Source organism: Ornithodoros turicata, chromosome 6, assembly GCF_037126465.1.
Source record: "Ornithodoros turicata isolate Travis chromosome 6, ASM3712646v1, whole genome shotgun sequence".
NCBI classification, from domain to species: Eukaryota; Metazoa; Arthropoda; class Arachnida; order Ixodida; family Argasidae; genus Ornithodoros; species Ornithodoros turicata.
The window spans coordinates 67,844,334-67,866,288 of NC_088206.1; the positions used below are offsets into that span (position 1 = coordinate 67,844,334).

A 21,955-nucleotide genomic window follows, 5' to 3' on the forward strand; every position below is an offset into this window, starting at 1 on the left:
AGCCATGTGATCTGTCCTCGATGATCAACTCGGGAGAAACTGAAGTCACATTAGGGGGGTCCCCTTACTCTATATAAAAGCTAAGACGACATGCTGCCCATTCCAGAAGCATCCCCCGCACTACTGCCAGCCTCCCTTTGACCTTTTAGCAAACGCTCTTTGGTTGCACGTTGAACATGTGTTTAAAGTCCCAAGGCCGAAACAGCTGTCCAAGTGACCCACAAAGGGCCCGCGAGGCCTCGTCACACACCTCGAAAATGTCCTCCACTCGTGAAAACGTCTACCATAGCATCGGAGAACAAGAACCTCGAGCATGTGACTCGCGACGTAGCGCGGCACAGCTCGACATGTCAGCTGGAGTGGAGGAGGTGAAACACAGAGCCATTTATAGGGAGAGTTTGGCCATTCTCTGATCTTTTGCCGCCTCGTGGGTGGAGCCTATTTTGACGTCAGAGTCGTCGTTGCGCCGCCCAAAAAAACTGAATCCAAGCAGAATCCGCTTATCAGCCATCTGATGCACGCCATATTGATGCTGTCTGTCAGCTTTGTTGTCGTAGTGAATGCAGTCTACAGGAATAACCGGCTTATGACCCACAGCCGCCTGTGATAAGGGGGGGGGGAATTTGTTGCCAAACTGAAAGAGTTCAAGGACGAAGGGCTTTCGAAGGACCCCCCCCCCCCCCATTGTACGCACGTGTCTTCCCTCCTTGCATCGTAAGCAACGATCAGCATCAATATGGCGTCGGCGACCGGCTGACAACGGCACAACAATAGAGCACGGCGAGGGAGGTGGCTTAGCCGTGACGTCGCATGACGCGCTTCACGTTAGGCTCCTCCTAATGGCCAAACTCTCCCTATAAACGGCTCTGGTGAAACATTGCTTCTAGCACCGCCTATCGGAGATTTCGGGCGAACGTCAAAAGAACCCCAGGGGGTCTAAATTATCGGCAGTCCTACCCTGTCGGCACGTGCAACATGTCTCTACGCTGAGCAGACAAACGTGACGTGTGACATCACGGTACCATTATTATATTATCTGTGGCGATTTGCACGCATCCCGACTTTGTGTCCACGTTGCTGAAGGAGTGAGGGGAAGCACCGAGAGGGTACCCGGGTTCGAATCCCGGTGCCGGCTGTGCTGTTTGTGGGGTGTTTCGTGGGTTCTCCTCAGACGTTTTTTCGGACATATGTCGGCACAGTTCCCTCAGAAGTCGGCCCAGGACACAGATTCCTCCCCAGAGCGTCAGTCGTGACGTTGCCCACATATGGGAGGCCGACAACGGTGAGCCCTTTAACCATTACCACCACAACCGGAGGCACCATCATCATCATCATCACTAAGCATCCAGGTGGCGTTAGTAGTATTAGGTGGTGGTCAATCCACGCGAAGCCGAGAAGAAGAAGTTTCGAATCGTGCATGCAGCTCGTGCCCCGACCATCCGAACCATCCTGTCTACCCCGCCGATCAGCATATTGACTGCGCATTCTCTGCTGCATTTTGTACCTTCCGATATCTTTGGTGAGGATTGCCCTTCGTTTATCCTATGTTGTTTAATCCTTTAGTCTATGCGCTAATTGCAGTGCCGGGAGTAAATTTTGAGCTGAAAGGGGACCAAAGTGGGAATCAGTGCAATCTAGGGAAATAAAAGCTGCAATTGCCCTCCACCTTAATCAGTTGACTATTCTTGCGTTTGCTGACCAACAGCGAGGGAGGCTCCGCCTCCTGGATGCCGTCCAATAGAACGCGGAGGGCAGGCACTTCTCAAGCCTCTGCTCTCGTCTATGAGATAGCGCAGTCTTACCGTTGTTTCGCGTGTCGCAAGGCTTCTTCCATTGCGCACTCCGCATTGCGCCGTCCGTTAACCAGCAACTGCCACTGTTTTGCCTGCCATAAGATTTCTGCAATGGCGCACCAATCTAACCAGTGGCTTCGCCGTCCGTTAACCGGCGTACGCGCGGCTCCCGCTTGGCCTCGTTCTCATGTTGACGGACGGCAAACCCGTTGGTTAGATTGGTTTGCCACGGCAGAAGCCTGGCGGCAGGCAAAACAGCGTCAGTTGCTTGCTAACGGATGGCGAAGCAGTTGGTTAGATTGGTGCACCATGGCAGAAGCCTTGCGACACGTGAAACAACGGTAACGCTGCGCCATCTCATAGGCGAGAGGAGAGGCTTGGGAAGTGTCTGCCCTCCGCGTTCTCCCTCGCTCTTGGTCAGCAAACGCAAGGATAGTCCCAACACACCCTTCTAGTAGAGCCGCTACTAGACAGCAACAGTCAGAATTTTTAGTAGATCCTAAGCAGTTTATAAAAACAAAAAACTTGAAAGGAAGACGTCAAATCAAAGATTAGGAACGTTAGGCTCATTTCGCACTAACGTTGTTGTCGCCCACTTGCTTCACAAATAAAACCTAAGCGCCATTGAGTCCCGCAGCTTGTAGCAGGCCGTTTTGGCTCCGTGAAAGTTTGGGGCGAGAAAAAGGTTAGTGTGAAAAATGTAAAGCCATTCCGATGACTTTGAATTCACTGACGTTTACAGATAAAAATAAATGTTGAGAGAAACACATCAAGCAAGCAAGTACAGAGCAACATATCCTGAGCGGCACATAAAACCGTACTGAACTGAAACCCAACAGCTTATTTACCATGAAGGTACTGAATGGGCGCGTTGACAGCTTCCCGATATCTTACTCACGATCCATCCCTGTTTCAGAGCCGTAGCCCTTACCAGTCAAATATAATGTCACGGTCAATGATGGGCGAAGGTATGGGTGACGTCATTTCATTACCCTCTACTGCATGTTACGTCATTTTTATAAATTTTATTCCTTTTTCAGGATCTTCAACGATGGCACTGTCCTTAGCAGGTATGTCAGTTTACCCGCTATGCTTTAGCTCACAGCTCCTCACAGGAAACAGAGACAGAAACTCATTAGCTACACGCGCATAATATAACTCAAACGTCGCCATACCAGCAGTGGAGAGTAATGTGCAGGTAGGCAGTGTTTGAGTGGATGACGTCACAAGGTCACATAGAATGGGATGCCCTCTTGTCAGGGTGAGTGCTCCAGTGCAAATTTTTTTTCCAAAATGTGATACGGAAGTGTCTCTTCGCAAATAAGTAATAAGTAAGGATAATAATAATGTGGCGCAATCATAATAAGGAAAATAAGAAATAATAGGTCTTATCGATAATTTTAAGAAGTCATTGATGATAACCTATGGCACTTATTTCAGAGTCCGGTCGCCAGCAAGACGAGGATGAAGCGGACATTTTAGGTAAGTGCAGTTTGTGTCGCGAACTACAGATTGCAATGAAGTAGTATTCTCCCATATCGAATCCTACAGAAGCTTCCTGACAACATATGATGCAATATTTTTGACACAATAGTAATGGGGGAACACTATGAACATTAAAAATTAACAACCGTTCAGTAGTTTGCCTCCTTTTATGCTTGCCATCACTAGAATCCTGCACGGGTTGGAATTTCTCGACTTGCATCCGACCCGAGTTGCACCCCTGCACCCGCGGCGAGACAAAACTCCCGCTGCACAAGGTTTTGAAATTGAGTGTGTTCTTATCCAACCCGTGTCTGACCCGTTGCCCTCACCGGAATCAAGAGTGACCCCCGAAACGCTACCCGCACAATATAAAAAATCTGGATCCGCACCCGCAGTTATGCGCAGGTCACGCAGGACCCACGACATGGCTGGATATCTTTGGTCTCGCACAAGTTCACATTGGATGGTTTCAATGCACTTGACTGACTGATAGCGTCCATGATCACGTATTTTGGAAAGCCTGATCCGCGTGATGGAAATGATAGGTGACGCTGCCAATTACGTGAACTGCGGCAAGATATAGCATGGGGTCGCGTCTTACACCCCTGTCGCAAGGGCAGCCTTTAATGACCATATTCGAACCAATGGCCATTAAACATGTACACAGTGTCATCCAGCGTTTGAACTATGTCGACCTGTCACAGTGCATCGGATTTAACGTTCACGTCAATGAAGACTGCCCGTCTGCGACAGCCTGGGTGATACGCAGTTGTGCCACCATTGTACTCGTGAACGACATCTATTTTGTATCTGTGTAGGTAAACCGTATTTGTTTCTTTTGCAGGCGGGGATATGTAAGCATTTCAGCTCTCTTGTCTCAAGAATCCTGGCAGGTCTAAAAAACAAATCACTCAGGAACAGTACACATTCCAATTACAACAAATATTCGCACGAGAAGTAAGAGCGCAGCTCGTATAATCTTTGATGCGCAAGAAAACATTATATTTCGTGGGTCAGAAAATCACCTTCCATTGGCTGCCAGCCTGTGACGTCACCGCGGCTGCCCAATAGTGAGACTTTTTCTTCTCCTGCTTCCTCTTTTGCGGTTGTATTTGGCGCCGTCCGTACCGCGCCTTGATCTCGTGCCGTAGCAGACGGTTATCGGTAGCCAATGAAAGTGCTCGGCTGATCTGACGTCACAACACAGCGGAAGCAGACAGGAGAGATCACTGCCGCTGCGCGCACTATTGTAAGCTAATTTTCTGCCACTGTGTGCCTGATGTGTCTGCTGTACAGGAACATGATACTGGCCGTTATTGCGGCGCTGCTGCTTGCCCTCGCAATTGGACTACTCATCTTCTTTCTGGCGAGAGGTTTGTGCTTCCTTTATTTGCATTCAGTGGGGGTTCACAGGTAATGGGCAACTAAATCGTGCCAGTGCAAAATTAGTGCTGACAATCAATCGCCTAGGGAATATTTAGAGGAACAGTTATGTAGAAAGGTCCAACTTCCTTACATGACACTTTGTATTGGCACAAACGCTCAGAGGGAGCGACACCATTATTTAGGACGCCTTACCATTATTATTAATGATACGTTTGCATCGTATGGCACTACACTGTTAAAACAGAACTTCACCGCATAGCACGCTCCTAGCCAACCATGATTCTGAATGATATCATTCTGTGCATTGATTTGTCGAAAATGGGAGGAGGCGCCTATCTGAGTCACATTATGCTTGTCCAACATAGGCGCCTCCCCCCCTGTTTTGAACAAATCAGGACACAGAATGACATCATTCGGAATGATGGTTGGCTAGGAGCATGCTATGTGGTGAAGTTCTGTTTTAACAGCGTAGTTACCTTTTGTAGAAACGAGCATGTCTTGCGGGGTGAAATGACCAAGCCATTTTTGTTGACGATGAAACCCAGAATATGCATGATACGTGCAAGGTACCGAGCTGCTAAGCCTCTTTTACCGCCAAGCATCGTGTTGAGTCACGACTTCCTCCGTGATGCTTGAAGAACGCTGCGTTGTTTCACCTACAGTGTTCGGCGTCATAAGCACTAAGCCTATTTGCTAACATTCATGCAGTACAGTGTGCCTCTGCAGACACCGTCGCGAGGTTCTGGTAGTGACCGCCAGGAAATTGTGTCTGGATTTTGTGGTATTCAGTGAACATATTTCACATACAGAATGTCTTTGCTATGCGGCTTTGTGATGCCATATACGGAAATTGAGTCATCGGTTTTGGTAAGGAATAGTTATGCCAGATCTTGCATAACTAATAGCTTGAATGTTCCGCAAGCAATTGACTATTACAGCAGTATTTAATTATGGGTATACATCACATCGCAAAGGCGATTGTATGGCATTCGCTGGATATTTCACGCGCGAAATGTCTTTGCTGTGGCAGTATATTGATCTTGTTGTACTATGCGGCTCTATAAATCGATCTAACCAAACTTTAATATGTATTAATGTTTCAGGTTCAGGTAGGTTACTCCCAGCAGTGGGAATGGCTCCATTCTAGCGTTGTCAGTGGGAAGTCTGCTTGACGAGGAAGGAAAGTATTTGGAGTACTGAGTAGCAAATACTGAAAAAAAAAAGTATTTTGAATACATTAAAAATACTTGTCGTATTGAGTAAAAAAGTATTGAGGAGAGCACCAAAACAGCGGAAAAAGATTTAACATACTGTATTTTGAGTACGTACTCAAGATACGTACGAGTCTGGTTCTCCGTTAGCGTAAATACGCAACTCTGAGATAGCAGCTTTCGTACCCCAGTACGAGAGCCCGAGTACCCGTGTTGCTCGTCTAGTTCACGAAGCCAGAATGCGACGCCATACACACAAGTTTCTGAAATGTCAATTCCTATGGGGTAGTATGGTAAGAATATTTCTTTTTAAGGCGTAGACAAAGACGATGAAGTTCCCGGCATGCCCCTGACTATCGTTCCTGTCAGACCAGTACCAGTTCCCTCCGTACCAACGCCAAAACACCAAACGCCAAAACGTAAGTAAACTGGACGTTGGTCCTGAGGGGTCCAAACGAACGGCGACTACATTCTTGTCATAGTGTGAATATCGTGGACTATGCGGTGAAGTTGTGTTTTTAGAGTGCACACTCTAAAAACGGAGCTTCACCGCATAGCACGCTGTGTGCCAAGCACACTCTTAAAAATGAACTTCACCACATAGCACGCTCCTAGCCAACCACCATCCCGAATGACAACGTTCTCGCCTCTGATTTGTTGAAAACGGGAGGAGGAGCCTATTTTGTGCCATTATGCACGGCACAAAATAGGCTCCTCCTCCCGTTTTCAACAAATCAGGGGCGAGAACGTTGTCATTCGGGATGGTGGTTGGCTAGGAGCGTGCTATGTGGTGAAGTTCATTTTTAAGAGTGCACTGCCACGAATGATGCGGTTATCGCTTATAATTCGAGTAGCGAACGGGGCGTACGCCTTCTTGTGGCAATTTGGATATATGAAAATTGCCACAAAAAGGCGTACGCCCTCCTCTCTCCTCGAATCAGGAGCGATAACCCTGTCATTCGTGTTTGTGGTTGGCGCACAGCGTGCTATGCGGTGAAGTTCTGTTTTTAGAGTGTATATAGTAGTAGCACAGCAAGCAGCCCCAGCTACCTCTTTCTCTCTCTCTCAATCTTGCACTGAATCGGAGGGAATTAGGAGGACGAAAACTTGGTCGAAAGAAACAAATTGGACGACACAGCCGCAACTTTGAACGAGACCCTACACTCTTAAAAATGAACTTCACCACATAGCACGCTCCTAGCCAACCATCATCCCGAATGCCATCGTTCTCTCCCTTGGTTTGTTGAAAACGAGAGGCGGAGCCTATTTTGTGCCGTACATAATGGGCACAAAATAGGCTCGGCCTATCGTTTTCAACAAATCGGGGGCCAGAACGTTGTCATTCGGAATGGTGGTTGGCTAGGAGCGTGCTATGTGGTGAAGTTCATTTTTAAGAGTGTACTTGCTGAAACACAGACGCACTGTGATTCAAGTGGGGTGTGGAAACATCCCTCGCCCTATTAGCTGCAATTATCAGAACGATAAAACTACCCAAATCATGTCGAGCTCGCGATAAGAGCGCGTCTCTATCGCTTTGCTGACACACTTTTCTTTTCTTTGTTTTATCTTGGTCGTTTCGATCACGTGCCGGAGGTGCGGATTTTTCGGCACCGTAATTATTCATGTACTTTAGAAAATAGGGACACAACCGCACCGGTCAACGGCGAGTACATCGTACGCTGTCGCCCTTGGCGTACGTATGGGATAGCGTTGGTGGTTCTGCGCACGCGCAATGCGTAAAGTGCATTGCGCAGAACCAACGCGCTATCCCATATGTACCCAAAGGCGACAGAGAACGTTATACTAAAAGTCACTAATAGTGAGTTTCAGTATATCATATGCTGTCGCCTTTGCGTATACGTAAGGGATAGCGTTGGTGGTTCTGCGCAATGCGCAGAACTCTGTTTACGTATTGCGCGTGCGCAGAACTATCAACGCTATCCCATACGCACGCAAAAGCGATAGATTTCGATATACTAAAACTCACTAATATGCGCTGCAAAATGGGAACTTTTGGTATCGTTATTAGAGCACTGCACAGGCCGCATTTTTTAGGGCCGGGCCTGGCCCGACGGCTGAATACCTATCCCGGTCCCGGCCCAAGCCCAGAGGATTTTAGGTTTCTCGGCCCGAGCTCGAAGGAATTCTTAGGCTACCCAGCCCCGCCCAGTGCATCAGGCTGTAAATATGTGACCGTGGCTAACTAACAGAGCAGTAACACAAGCTAGGGCCCCATCTAGGCTCGGGCCGGACCCGTTATGGTCAACTCCCAAGACCAGCCTAGGCCCACAAAAAAAGAAAGCGGCTTGGCCAGCGGTTTGAATATTCGGGTAAGCTCGAGCCCGTGCAGAGCTCTAATCGTTATTCGTGACTTTCCCGGTGACACTCCTCTTGTGACGTTTAATAATGTCATCCAATTTTTGACCATGTGTGGGTTAGTCAGATGTAGATGTTAAGTATTGCTCCGCTTTTATCCAATATCACCGAACTCATGTAAATATCTCATCCTGGATCACCTGATCGCTCACACTTGTAGATAGCTTTTAACTACCATACTCACTTGTTATCGTCATCCTCCTCTCTCTCCTCCTGTCTTATCCTGGTCCATCTCATCGCTCATACCTCTAGATAGCTTTTAACTACCACACACTCTCTCTCACACATCATCTCTCCCATAATCATCTCTCACATACTCACCGTAGTTTTGGCGCTCTATGACCTTTGTTGCCTTTGTGCCATTAAACCCATTATCTCTCTCCTATATTGTATTATAGCGGAATTGAATAAACTACGCCTTTGACACATTCAACTTTTTTATCTCTGTGTCTTACCCTACAGGCAAGTGTGTCGGGTGGGATCTCTTTCTTTTCCGCTTTTTTTGGGAAGTGAGCTTAACTTGACCTTAACTCAAGGTTGACACAAATCTCGTTATTTCTGGACAGTCTTCTTTAACCTGTGGGTTAGGTACTTTGTGCATACACGCCATTAACAATATTTTCCTACCTGACAGTCAGTTCTTCGAACTGTTTCTTTTTTTGCACACCCAAGTCGTTTTATTACACCCCTTCAGAAGGTTTTAGTTCACCACTTCTCCTTCCCTTTCTCGTTGTTCAATCGTGTCGCCCCCCCCTCCCCGCGTCACGGAATGACACCATTGAGTGTCGGAGAGATGGCTTAGCTTTGACCCGGGTCTCTGAATGAGCTGAAGGCATTGTCCGGAGTACCGTTCGGATCAAAGACCTCTGCGCGGTTTACAGGTCGGCTACAATTATGGTTCTTGTGCAAGAACGCATGGAACTTCCACAACAAACGAAAGCAGCCAAAAACAGACAACATATGAGGAACATAGCATAAGGAGGGAAGCAAGCTGGTGTGAATTCTAAACTCACATCATGGAGGAAAGATACGGAACACACACGAAGAGAACAAGAGAGAACCGGTAATCCATAAGATGTGGGTTCGATCCCCACAGCTGGCTAACCTTTTCAGTGACTTTCATCTTTCATCGAAGAGAACATGACTGTGTCCTGTTTGTCCTGGACTGCGTTTGTCTTGTCCACTTTGTGCGTGTTCGTCTCCTTGTTCATCCTTCCTTAGACAAAAGGTTATGTCGCACTCTTCGAACAATTTGTGGAAAGGACCTTCACTGCTTCCCGACAAACCTGCGCAGAAGAGGAAATGATGACGCTTGCAGCGACCCCTCTGCCATATGCGGGTACGCCCATGCGATTTCTACCTACTGGGTAGAAACTCAAGAAAAACAAACTTTGGGGATAGCCCTTTGTCATGCTGATTGGGGTAAAACTTCGTCCCTCATAGGCTTCGTGGTTACGTGCACGTTCAAGGGTGAGACTTGACGACCCTTCGTACTCGTAATGCCTGATAGCCGCTATCATCTCTCTCTCTCTCTGCCCTTGCCATCGTCATAATCACTAGAGGCAAAACATGGCATTCTACAACTGGCCGCTAGGGGTGTGGAAGACGAGACAGCGAGGCACGTTGACCGTATGTTTATTCCCGCGAATGAGATAAGAATGACATGAGCGAGATACTCGTCACATGACGGGGAGGCAAGTGATTACGGATCATTGTAATCTTTAGCAATTCAGTCAATTGGGGTAACTCGTGCCGAAAGTGGATCATTATGCTGCAGTAGTTCTAATCTTAGTTCTGTAGAGCGAGAAATGAGGCGACCAGGCTCTACTGAGGTTGATGGGTTTAATGACGGTTAATGGCGATGAACCGAAAACGAAAGCTCGGGTCACGCGCAGTGCTGCGCGTAACCGATGGCGGTGCTGGTGATGATTATGACGCTGCTGCTACAGGGCTCCCCCCCGTGGCGGATGACAAGGCTGGCGAGGAGGGCCGAGGTTGGCGGAAAGGTCGGGCGCCGAGGCCAAGGAGTGCAGGAGCCGGACCCGAGGCGGCGGGCGGCTCGTAGTGTGCGAGCTGCGGCGCCCAATGCACTCGACGTGGAGGGGGAGGAATGCCGGAGACAGGAGCTGAGCACGGACGTAGGGAGGGCTGGTCGGGCGATACCAGAGGTGCCGACTCCAGGAATGCGGGCTTGAGCCTGTCGATGGCCACAGTGTCAGGTCCCCGCGGAAGATCGAGGCGGAAAAACTTCCCGGCTCGCGAGATGACCCTGTAGGGGCCGTCATAGGGAGGCTGCAAGCTGGAGCGCACAGCGTCCCGGCGGACGAAGACGTGGGTGGCTTGATTAAGGTCGGGGCTCACGAACACGCGTGTTGCGGGAGCGGAGCGGGTAGGCGTGGGCTTGAGGTCCCGGAAGAGCTGGCGGAGACGGTCGATGTAGGAGGAAGGGTCGTGCACGAGCGGGGCCGAGGGGGTGAAGAATGATCCGGGAAGGCGGAGCGGGCAGCCGTAGACCATGTGGGCCGCGCTGCAGTCATCCTGGCGGATCGCGGCGCGAAGGCCAAGCAGGACGAAGGGTAGACGCTCGGGCCAGGTTGTGTCGCCGTGGTCAGTGGCGCGGAGGGAAGCCTTGAGCTGCCGATGAAGGCGCTCGACCAGGCCGTTGGCAGCCGGATGGTAGGCCGTGGTTCGGATGTGATGGTGTGTCCCAGGAAGGTAAGGGTGGTAACGCCAAACTCGCACTTCGCGGCATTGATGGAGACTCCGTAGTCCTCCAGGCGCGAGAACAGGGCGCGCAGATGGGCGCGATGAGCCTCCGGAGATGGACTTGCGACGAGGATGTCATCCATGTATGCGAATGCGAAGTCCAGGCCGCGGAGCACTTCGTTGATGAATCGTTGGAATGTCTGCGCAGCATTACGCAGGCCAAAGGGCATCCGCACGTATTCAAAGAGGCCAAAAGGGGTGGTTATAGCAGTCTTCGGGATGTCAGGGGGATGGACGGGAATTTGGTGATAGGCTTTGATGAGGTCTATCTTGGAGAAGATGGTCGCTCCGTCAAGATTCGCGGTGAAGTCCTGAATATGGGGAAGCGGGTATCTGTCCGGTACCGTGACGATGTTGAGTGCACGGTAGTCCCCACATGGGCGCCAATCACCAGGTGTTGCTTTGGGCACCATGTGGAGAGCGGAAGACCACGGGCTGGAGGAAGGCCGAATGATCCCCAGTTCGAGCATGTGCTCGAATTCCCTCTTGGCAATGACGAGGCGCTCCGGAGCCAGCCGTCTGGGGCGAGCGAAGACAGGGGGGCCCCGTGTCACGATGTGGTGAGTGACGCTGTGGCGAGGTGGGCAAGAGGCGTGCGATTGGCGCAGGACAGCGGGGAACTCCGTGACAATGTCGGCGAAAGCAGTGGGCAACGGTAGCCGTATGGTGGGACTAATGGCGGCTATATGCGCTGGGGCTCCATAAACGTGCAAAGAAGTAGTGTTGTCGACGAGGCGCTGGCGTCTAATATCCACAAGAAGGTCGAAATGGTGGAGGAAGTCGGCGCCAAGGATTGCGAAGGGGAGGTCGGCGATGGTAAAAACCCAACGAAATACTCTGCGCAGGCCGAGGTCAAGGGTGACGGAGCGTTGACCGTAAGTTGAGATGGTGGACTTGTTGACGGCCTGCAAAGCCAAGTCTGGTTGTCGGTGTCGTTTTTCTGCGGGGGTTGGTGGAACGACGCTCACGTCAGCCCCGGTGTCCACCAGGAAGCGACAGCCGGACACGCGGTCCGTGATCCGGAAGAGCCGGCTGTTGTCGCCCCCAGCCACGCCAGCCGTTAATGGTTGGGGGGAGCGTTTCCCGGCCACGAGCAAGGGGCCTGGCAGTTCCTTGCGGCATCGCCAAATTTTCGATGATACCAGCAGAAGTGGTGCTGAGAGGGCGAAGGAGACCGTTGACGGGATGGCGAGCAGCGACGGCAAAACGGGCGCAGAGGGGAACGTGGTCGCTGCGGGGGAATGGCGTCCACCCGGTTCACCAGGGCCGCCACCGTAGTCTGGAGTTGCTGGAGCGACGTGCTGATGGCATTGATTGCAACGTCCACCGGTGGAGGGGAGGTGCGGGGGGCCAGGGCGGCAACGGCTCCTGGAGATGGAAGGCCAGCAAAATCCAGAATACGGTCCGCCATCTTCGCCAAGTCATCCAGGCGGGAATTTTCGCCGGCGGCCAGGATCATGCGTACGTTGTGGGGCAAACGTTGTAGGAAGAGCTCGCGTAGTAGTGAGTCGTCCGTGGTAGGGTTGCCGGCGAGGTCGCGCATGCGGCGTAGGAGCTGGGTGGGCCGTCGATCGCCGAGCTCTTCCCTGTTCAGAAGCTGCTGCAATCGCCGCTCCTCCGAAGCAGACGTGCGGCGGATTAACTCGTCCCGTAAGGTGTCGTAGGGCAACTCGGGGTGAGGGTGGATTATTAGGTCACGGAGTTCCGCCGCAGCTTCGGGAGGAAGGTTTGCGATGGCATAGCCAAACCTTGAGGCTTGAGAAGTGACGCGGCGTCCGTCGAAGAGAACCTCCGCCTGCGCGAACCACAGCTGAGGATCGGAGATGGAGAAAGGCGGCAGGCGGAGCGGTGCCACAGAAGCCTCGAGCGGTGGAAGTGGCGGTGGCCGGCTGGGAGGCGAAGAGCTGGTGGAGTGCTGGTCACCGTTCATGATGGTGGAACGTTGGATCACGTCCGGGTCACCAGTTGTAGAGCGAGAAATGAGGCGACCAGGCTCTACTGAGGTTGATGGGTTTAATGACGGTTAATGGCGATGAACCGAAAACGAAAGCTCGGGTCACGCGCAGTGCTGCGCGTAACCGATGGCGGTGCTGGTGATGATTATGACGCTGCTGCTACAGTTCCTTTCACTTTTCAGCACCACCACCGCCAACAGCAGCACCACCGTCAGCACCACCAACACCACAACCAGTACCACCACCAACAAAACCAACAAAAGCACCACCAAAACCACAACCAACACCACCTACTCCACCACCAACACCACCTACTCCACCACCAACACCACCAACACCGAAACCGAAACCACCACCAACTCCGAAACCGAAACCAACACCACCAACACCGAAACCAACCCCACCAACACCGAAACCGAAACCAACCCCACCAACACCGAAACCAACCCCACCAACACCAAAACCAACACCACCAACACCAAAACCAACACCACCAACACCAAAGCCAACACCACAACCACCACCAGCACCACCAGGACCGCCAGGGAACCTCAAAGACTTCGTCATGTGCACGGTCGGCGCACACTTCAATGAACCGGACAAGTACATCAACATCCCGTGCGATTACATCATACACGACAACATGGTAGGGACTTCGAAAGGGATTTTTCCAACTCAGGATTTCACAGCTTGGGAAAACTTCCTCGAGGTAAGTCAAGGACTTCGGCATTACTGCTCGGAGCAGCAAAGTAGCAAGTGCGGGCTCATTTAGCCAAAACAGTTAAAACACAGCTAAAGACAGCTAAAACGGCAACGATGAGTGTCATGGGCGCAGGTGTTCATGGTGTTCATGTCCCGCATCTTCAAATGTTTCTTGCAACTGCCCCATTACAACCCCATCTCGGGGAGTGCTTGTCTTTCGGCTGCCGTAAGGTAACTTTGGATCCACCATTCGGGTCGGTGGCTGGAAAGTTTGTCCCGAAAAGCGTCCGAATTCATTCCGAACCGAATTCGGGACCGAACTTTCTTCAGAGAACAGAATTCAGAGTTAAATTCGGCTCCATCTGACCAAGCCAGATTTCCGCTCCGAAATGGGAAGTGACGCCAACCGAAAAAGCAGCAAGCATCGAATGGCAATTCAGCCAGAAGCAGAACCATAGCAACAATGAGGTAGCAATCGGGTCGACTGTTGGCGTGTGTTCGACTTCTACACCTATGAATACAGGGATCATCTCGTTGAACACAAGTAGAGTAGACAAGCGAGCTGGTGTATGCGGTTTGAACGGAAACATCTCCTTGAGTCTGAGGAGCAACCGAAGGGGGGAAAACTACACAGGACGGACGCGGGACAAGAACCGGCAACGACGACTCAAATGACGACTTTTGAGTCGTCGTTGTCGGTTCTTGTCCCGTGTCCGTCCTGTATAGTTCCCTCCCCCCCTTCGTTTGCTCCTCAGACTCAAGGAGATGTTTCCGTTCAAGGGATCATCTCATTGAGCTCGATGGTTGAAAGGGGATGTGCCCAAAGGTCAGAAGTCTTCGGCCGAACTTTGGCTTGCCATTCGGGACCATGCGGTGATGCACGAAAAAAAGTTCGGTCCCGATTTCGGTTCGAGCAGTTTCCGGACTGTGTTCGTTCCAGAGGCCTCCACGGGCCCGGGTCCCCGACCCGGCCCGCGGGCCGGGCTTGTTATTGGCTGTGTGCTCACAAAATATGGCGGCGCCGGGCCGGGCCGTGCCCTGGCCGTCAAAATACGCCACCACCGCGGGCAAGGCCGGGCCGACAAACGTGTTTCCGAGAGTCAGGCCCGGCCGGGCCACGCAGCTAATTCCACACGATGGAGAGTTCATATCATCATGCGCTTGCGTCATTGCTGTGCATGTTTTGCAAAGACAAGCAAACACACTGACACAAGACACTGCATCATGCATATGATTCGACCCTCTAGAACATTCTCAAATCCACTTTACATTGCTCCTCACTCCTCACGTATTTCACAATCACGTTGGCAAAGTTCGGTGAGAGGGGAAGGGACTGGGAGAAGACGTTTGTCGACAGCATCCTCTACCTCCGCAAAAACTTAACGATAACGCCCATGCCCGCGTGCGTTCTGGATTTAATTTGGTCTCGTGCGGTTACGGTGTTAAACCGCCATCACTTGTATGTTTGTGGCCTTGTCTTCTCACTTTATAAATTTACTTATAAATTTGTTTGATAAGCGCCAGAAACGCGTACGTCCCGACTGGAAATACTGGGCCGTGATCCACTCGCTGAGTCACCGGGTCGGGCCGGGCCCTATTTGCTTAGACGCCTTGTCGGGCCGGGCTATACTCACTGGTTCACCGGGCCGGGCCGCGCCAGGCCGTATAAAAATATGAAGGTCCGGGCCCGAGTCGGGCCTGGCCATTTTTCGATGCGCCCGGGCCGGGTCGGGCCCGGAAAAATCTGCCCGTGCAGGGCTCTAGTTCGTGCCATGTGGTTCAGCTTTTAGTGGAGTTCGAAGAAGGCGCTTCCCATACGAGGATGGGTGTGTTGTACTTGTTGGCATTGACGCGCTTTAAATGCATCACTTCGGCCCCGTGATTTGCCAAGAGCACTTGCGCGAGCCTACCAAATGTGCCCTGTGGAGCGCGCTATGTCAGGGCCCCAGAATGAAACGTCAGACTGAATAGCTCCCTAGGACATTTGGCCCTTCCATCATCACCAATCAGGACCCATGTACCATCTCCTCCATCTCCTCTACACACTTATGCCAGTGTAGCTGCGCCATCTAATCCTCGTTTAGAACATCAACATAGCTGCATTGTTTCTGCTCGTTCTCTGGTACGGCACCGGCACATCGCTTCCGTAAGTGGGTCTTAGGTCACTGCCCACTACAAACGTAGATCGTGAGAATTTATTGCGTATCACCGGCTGATCCAGTGGAAGCCTACGTGCGGAGTCACAGATAGAGACGGGCACCTGTCGCTCTGTTGTGGCTCCTTCTTGTATCTGGGTGCGTAATGAGGGAAGGTACAACGTGGCGTAATTTGATGGAGACGTAAAAACTGTGTTCTTACACGGTGCGATGTCGACATGGACACAGCGTTGTTTTTGTTTTCCACTTTTTACACCGGCGTTCTTTATTCCCTCCAGCTTGTCGCCAAGAAACCGACACCAGTGCTTGGCATCTCTTTCATGGGTCGGTTCTACGAGGATACTGCCTATGGTTGGAATACTGCAACGGCGAAAAAGGACATGACGAGACTGGCTGACATGGGGATCACCGCGTACGGCATTTCAGGAATACCTCTGCCAAGTGCTACGGCTGAGGTGGACACCTTCGTTGCACAAGTAGCGCACTTTTTCAGCGTAAGTCGTGTCTCTGCATGGAAAGCTACGCAGAATAATAAACCAATCAATTAGTGACAGCAGAAACAATTGAACCAATGACATTGGTGTGTTTCTGATGTGTTTAACGGTTACATTCTGCTGAATGGTTTTCCCCTAATGATGCACTAAGTCTGACGTGCTTGCGGTTTCGTAACACAAGATGCGCAATCTCATCAACGCATTTTACTTTTCATGTCAGGGCTTGGCAAGTGCAAACTCTACGCTAGTGCAAAAAGGGCAGCAGTTCACCACCTTCTGCAGCGTAAAAATTAACGCGAGAAGCGCTCCTAACCTTGAGGACTTTATGAAGAAATTCACGTAAGTTGTTGTTGAACCTACCGACCAGACGAGGCTGTCCTATAATAATATATAGGGGTCTTACACGACCGTATAGCCCCGACCCGTTACTCTATGGCACGGAGTCTTACCCTAGACCGAGCGATTTCGCCTTTTCGTACCTAATGCCTTCTGAAACGGAGGCATCTATAAATAAGCACTACTATAGGTACATTGTGTCCATCCTCTAGCGAATTACGATGGACGATTATACAGCGTGTTTCACGAAAAATTAGCCAAACAATAAAAAGGAAAGCGGTGTATCGAAAACCAAAAAGGCGCTGCGTAGTGCTGCCAGTGGTGTGAGGATACTGTTTTTTTGTTTTGTATTTCAGTGAAACAGCCTGTATATACGATCTCCAAGCCTGAACCAATAGCATTTCTTGTACTATTCCTCCCGTGTTCTTTGATCATTCAATGTCTGTGTGTGTCCAATATCCTTCACCATTTGCGGCTTAACGCATGACCCCTCTCATTTCCCTAGAGGGGACCTGGTCGTCGTTGTAACGCACAACGCCCTTTTGCCGGTCGCTCCGAGCAACGTGAGCCACTGCAGCTTAACCCCCGCATCATCTTGGAATCAAGGGGGCAACGAATTGGTAAGTATGCTACAGGACTGCAAATATTCCTACCTACAGTTCAGTCTTATGCCTACCGAACAGTCGGAACACACTGGGAGTATGTACTGATGGATATTGTTACAGGAATCCTGCATGTATGTCGGCCTCCAGAGCCGACGTCGTACGCGTTGTATCCGAATGTTCTTATCTGTGTGTTCTCTTTTACGTGCAGGCCGTAGCTGAGAGCGCCTTGTCAGGAATGACTCCCCAGATCTGTGTCGGCGTTTCTTTTACTATGGCTGTTCTGTTACACGCTTACAATACCACGATACCTGCAAACGCGCCGCCGGCCACGTGCACGTACAAGTCCATGGTGCGCTACGGGGATTGGTGCCCATACAGAAGTGGGGAAGCGTACGATAATACGAAGCTGACGACGACCAATATCATTGGCCAAACTGTGGCCACCTACAGCACCACAAAGAGCATGGAGGACTCTGTAAGCAACAACAACTTTGTTTGAAGGATGCCGTAATTATAGACGATTCGTAATGATTCCTGGCTTTAGAATGCGAGAATGACTTTGTTGCGCAAACGTCGTCACATTCGTCCAGTTCCCAAGCAAAACAGCAGCACTCGCAGAAAAAAGGGGGGAGCAGTCACACCGTATTGGAGGTAATAGTTGTCGCATATGTTGTGTCTAAAAGGCTGCAAAGTTCTACCTGCTACCTCACTCTCTGCCACGAATGATAGGGTTACCCCTTCTGATTTGGTGAGCGAGGGGGGCGTACGCCTTTTTGTAGCAATTTGGATAACTTCTTTTACCACCCTTTACACCCTTTGTCACACGCTATGTTGACGTAGGTGGTAATTATAGAAGCTACCACTTTTTACACACCGCGTCCGGTGCATACCCCATTCGGGTTGTAAGAGGTCTCTTTGCCTACAGCGGCAACACGTCATGTCGTGTAGCAAGTATCTTGGTGCCGGTAGCTTTCGTACAAAATGGAGCGGTCTTGCTGTCTCAGCTCGGCATGCCTATGCCGTGGCATTTTTGCCGTATTGCATCTATGGATTCTTTGATGACTGCTTCCGGTCACCCTTAGTTCTATGAACAGAGACTGACATGAACGCTGCCATTAGAATTCTGCACAAGGATGTGCCTAAAGCCGCAACACTGTCGTGCCATGTTCCTCATGTTACTTCGTGCAATATTAGATGCAAGGCAGAGTGGTCCCGCGGGGAGAAACGTTAGCGGCACTCAGTGAATGCAAATGCACGGCAATAGGCTTGGAGACCGGAGTACGAGACCAGTGGCACCGGGAAACCAGATAAAGGGCGGTTTTTGGTTTGCGAAAGCTCTAGCTGCACGTACCCACTGGGGCACCACTGCCGAATTTTCTTCCCATAGGACACTCCACTTAATGTCCCGTGCTTTTATTCATAATGAAACTACAGTGATAGACGACGACAAAGGGTTCAAAAAAGAAGTGACAGGACACCTGCTTCATCCTTCAACCTTTGCACTACTTCATCTTAACCCTTTATCATCGTCTATTGCCGCAGTTTACAGTGCTGAATAAAAGTTACGGTTACACGCTCCGGCGCGTTCCTTCCACAGAGTGACACGCTGCCAGCGAAATGAACCCTTCAGATTTACAGGCATGTGACTAGGTAACCCAGTCACCGGTTTGCAAGACCGTACGGAACCATTCGCCGCTAGGGTGTCACTTTGGGCAAGAAATACGCCGGAGTGTGTTCCGTAAACGTTTTTGCAACACTGTGAGGTACCTCCCTACACGCACTGCCCGTTGATTGCCTTCTGTTATTCCAGATCAAGAAATTGACGAACACTGTCAAGTACCCATTTGGCGTGATGCTTCATGATATCCAGTTTGATATGCTCGAGACTGACGATTGTAAGCCAGAAGAGTCTCTGGGAAGGGTGAAACACGTAGCTGGCATAATACACGGTCAACCACATGGATAATAATAAATATGTCAAACATCCCTCTGTCTCAAGTCGTTATGGGTCACGAACCCACAAACCAGCGGGGGGGGGGGGGATAATGTTCACTAAAGTGAAAAAAAAAAAACAGCTTGTCTCAATTAGTGCAATTAAAACAAAATTAGTTCACGCAACCCTACCGTTTAGAAGGAAAACATGATGAAAACAGCATTCTTTGGCAGCAACAAATGGGATCCATAGGAAGGAAAGATCCAATGAAACAACAGAGAAGCGCGCGTGGACGTGTGGATTTGCGCGGCATGATGCGCACTGCTGCATTTTTCAATGACTCTTCACTGAATTGTAGCCCACAACAGCTACACACACAGCTTTGTGCTCGCGCACTTTGTGCTCCATGGTGTGGAACGCGCATGCATACGCAGCGTGGACTAAGAACGCCGATGTATGAGCTGAGGGTCCTTCACTTAGCCCCCAGGCAAGCAAGCAAGCGTCCAGTACAATTTTGTTTGTAGCTTCGAAACGGAATCAGTTTCGAATTATGATAACAAGTACAAAGCCAACATAGCGTGTAACGTGGTTTGAAGTAAACGTGTTTTTAGCGTTTTAGTGCTCCTTTAAGAAAGACAGCAAGTGATGTCCAAGACCAGTGATATATCCAAACCCCCTACACTGCACTAGCATCCACCCAAATATTTGGGGACATCCCTCTGCTCTCCTTTCCTGTGCATACCCTGTCCCTTTTGTTTTTCAGCTGTAGACACCAATGGGCGATGATGCATGAAATAGTGAACCCAGTTTCCCTCACCTGTGCTCACGATTCTGGATAAAAAATTCCAACAGGCCATGATGACGACTACTACTACTGTCACCACCACCACCACCACCACTACTACTACTACCACCGCCACCTCTACTACTACCACCGCCACCACTACTTCTACTACTAATACTAATTCTACGACTATCCACCACCACCATTACCACTACTACTCCACCACTACCACCACCACTGCCACTACTACTACCACTATCACTGCCACCACTACTACTACTACGACCACCAACACCACCACCTGCGTTTCTGTTTCTGTTTGTCTCATTTCCCCAGCGGAAATTTCGTCCTTGTTGTGACACACAACGCCCTTCTGCCGGTCGATCAACGTGAGTCACTGCAGGTTAACCCCCACGTCATCTCGAAATCAAGAAGACAACGAATTGGTATGTTACAGGCAACAAATATTCCTTCAGTCCTATGCCCACGGAGCAATTTTAACACCGCTTCGTACTGGTGCACAACCTGCCCGGTACAAGAGAACACTGTACGTGCTTCATCTAGTGAAGAATCTTTGCGAAATGAATCTCTCTTATTCGAATCTGGTTCCAAGGGACTGTGGAACGATTTTGTCCTTGCTTTTGTTTGGCAGAAAAAAATGGACACACAACCTATGTATTACGTTCGGCAAGCCAGCGGTTTTCTCGTGGTACTGAAGTTATACGAAGCTTGTACCATGGGAGTGTGGTGCCTTGGGGAACACGTGTGTTGTAGTGAAGAAGCGAGTGAAAGGAGGAACACGAAGGAAAGGAACGGGAGGAGGTGGTCGGGATATTATAGAAAACGTTACACTTTTTCTGATCCTGTGTTACAGCCGCGAAGCAACTGTAGCTATGAGTGGCGTACAGATGTGTACGGATGGTGTGGGGACAGCAGGAAGGAGTGGGGGACAGGGGGGTTAGCATGCCTCCTGGACCGACTTCAGGGGGAACCGTGAAAACAGCCGGTGGTAGGATTCGAACCCACTTCCTCCCAGCCTTCAGCACGACCTTGGATGCCACCAGCGAAGGGGACGCTTGAACGTGACCAGGGGACGCTTGACCATGAACATCCCAAGAATTGGCATCAGTTATCGAATACGTTACGGTCGCAAGCTGTTGGTTAGAAATGCGGCCGCCCGGACCAGTGAGGACGCCATATTGGACTTGCCGGACTTACCAGATGTGTAATTAGAGGGGGGAAGTGTGGCAATATGACCTGTTTCGCGATAACCGTCAAGCATAGCAAGCGATATCGCCGCCACGGTGTCATAACGTCCGCGCGCAAACCCTCTCTCCTGTAAAGGAGCTCCATAAGCAGTTCCGCAGCACGAAGAGGGTCTTCTTTGCTTGGCTGCGTTTGAGTGAAGGCATGATGGAGACACGGTCAGAAACGGAGAAGACAGTTTGAACATGTGAGAATAAATATTCTTTCTTATTGTTAGTTGCTGTGCTTGTCTTCTTCGGGGTTGCGGCGGGTCGGATACGGAACCACCCGGGTTTTTGGGCCGCAGTTCCCACAGTACAAGTCCAATTTAAAACAGAAATGGAAAATAAAATTAGGCCTCCGAGGGGAGGGTGGGTCTGTTTATTTTGGCAGGAAAAGTCAGCCAGAAAGAACGGCTTCCTGTTCCTTGCTAAAGCATTCCTTAGTATGTAGTCAAGTTACTGGGATAGTTAGAATCAGGCGACGTGGAGGCAGAGGTCTTCTGCGTCCGAGGGATTGGATTGGAAAGAGAAAAGAAAAATATGGAGAGGTTAGTCCCGACCTAGTCAGAACTGGCTACTCCAAAACGCGTTTGTGGGTGAAAAAATAGAGCCCGAAAAAAGAGAAGAACAAACAAACGAACAACGGGCGTTGTGGGGTCAGAGGTCTTCCTCTCCAACCGAGGCAATTTTGTCCAAATACACTTCCTGCTTTTTAAACGAGACTGG

At 50.3% G+C, this 21,955-nt stretch overlaps 1 protein-coding gene across 2 annotated transcripts; it reads left to right on the forward strand.

The window, feature by feature from the left end:
* The first annotated feature begins 1,388 nt into the window (after window positions 1-1,388).
* Window positions 1,389-19,251, forward strand: LOC135397150 (mucin-6-like). 2 transcript variants are annotated; one of them, XM_064628515.1, is made up of 13 exons: window positions 1,389-1,519; window positions 2,536-2,648; window positions 2,710-2,761; window positions 2,834-2,863; window positions 3,234-3,275; window positions 4,123-4,651; window positions 5,768-6,294; window positions 13,155-13,681; window positions 16,109-16,324; window positions 16,545-16,663; window positions 17,166-17,280; window positions 17,474-17,740; window positions 19,076-19,251. In XM_064628515.1, exons 7-13 carry the CDS (start codon window positions 6,219-6,221, stop codon window positions 19,229-19,231), a joined length of 1,476 nt encoding a protein of 491 aa, XP_064484585.1. In that variant the 5' UTR covers window positions 1,389-1,519; window positions 2,536-2,648; window positions 2,710-2,761; window positions 2,834-2,863; window positions 3,234-3,275; window positions 4,123-4,651; window positions 5,768-6,218; the 3' UTR covers window positions 19,232-19,251. The 2 variants fall into 2 exon arrangements, with proteins under 2 accessions (XP_064484585.1, XP_064484586.1); XM_064628516.1 differs by lacking the exon at window positions 1,389-1,519 and adding an exon at window positions 2,228-2,478.
* Window positions 19,252-21,955: the final 2,704 nt, after the last annotated feature.

Bases quoted from the DNA above. Each gene is read 5' to 3' on its own strand.
- LOC135397150 (XM_064628515.1), top strand. From the start codon at position 6,219: ATGCCCCTGACTATCGTTCCTGTCAGACCAGTACCAGTTCCCTCCGTA. The intron at 13,682-16,108 runs GTAAGTCAAGGA...TATTCCCTCCAG, and splicing joins CTTGGGAAAACTTCCTCGAG to CTTGTCGCCAAGAAACCGAC. The intron at 17,741-19,075 runs GTAAGCAACAAC...CTGTTATTCCAG, and splicing joins CAAAGAGCATGGAGGACTCT to ATCAAGAAATTGACGAACAC.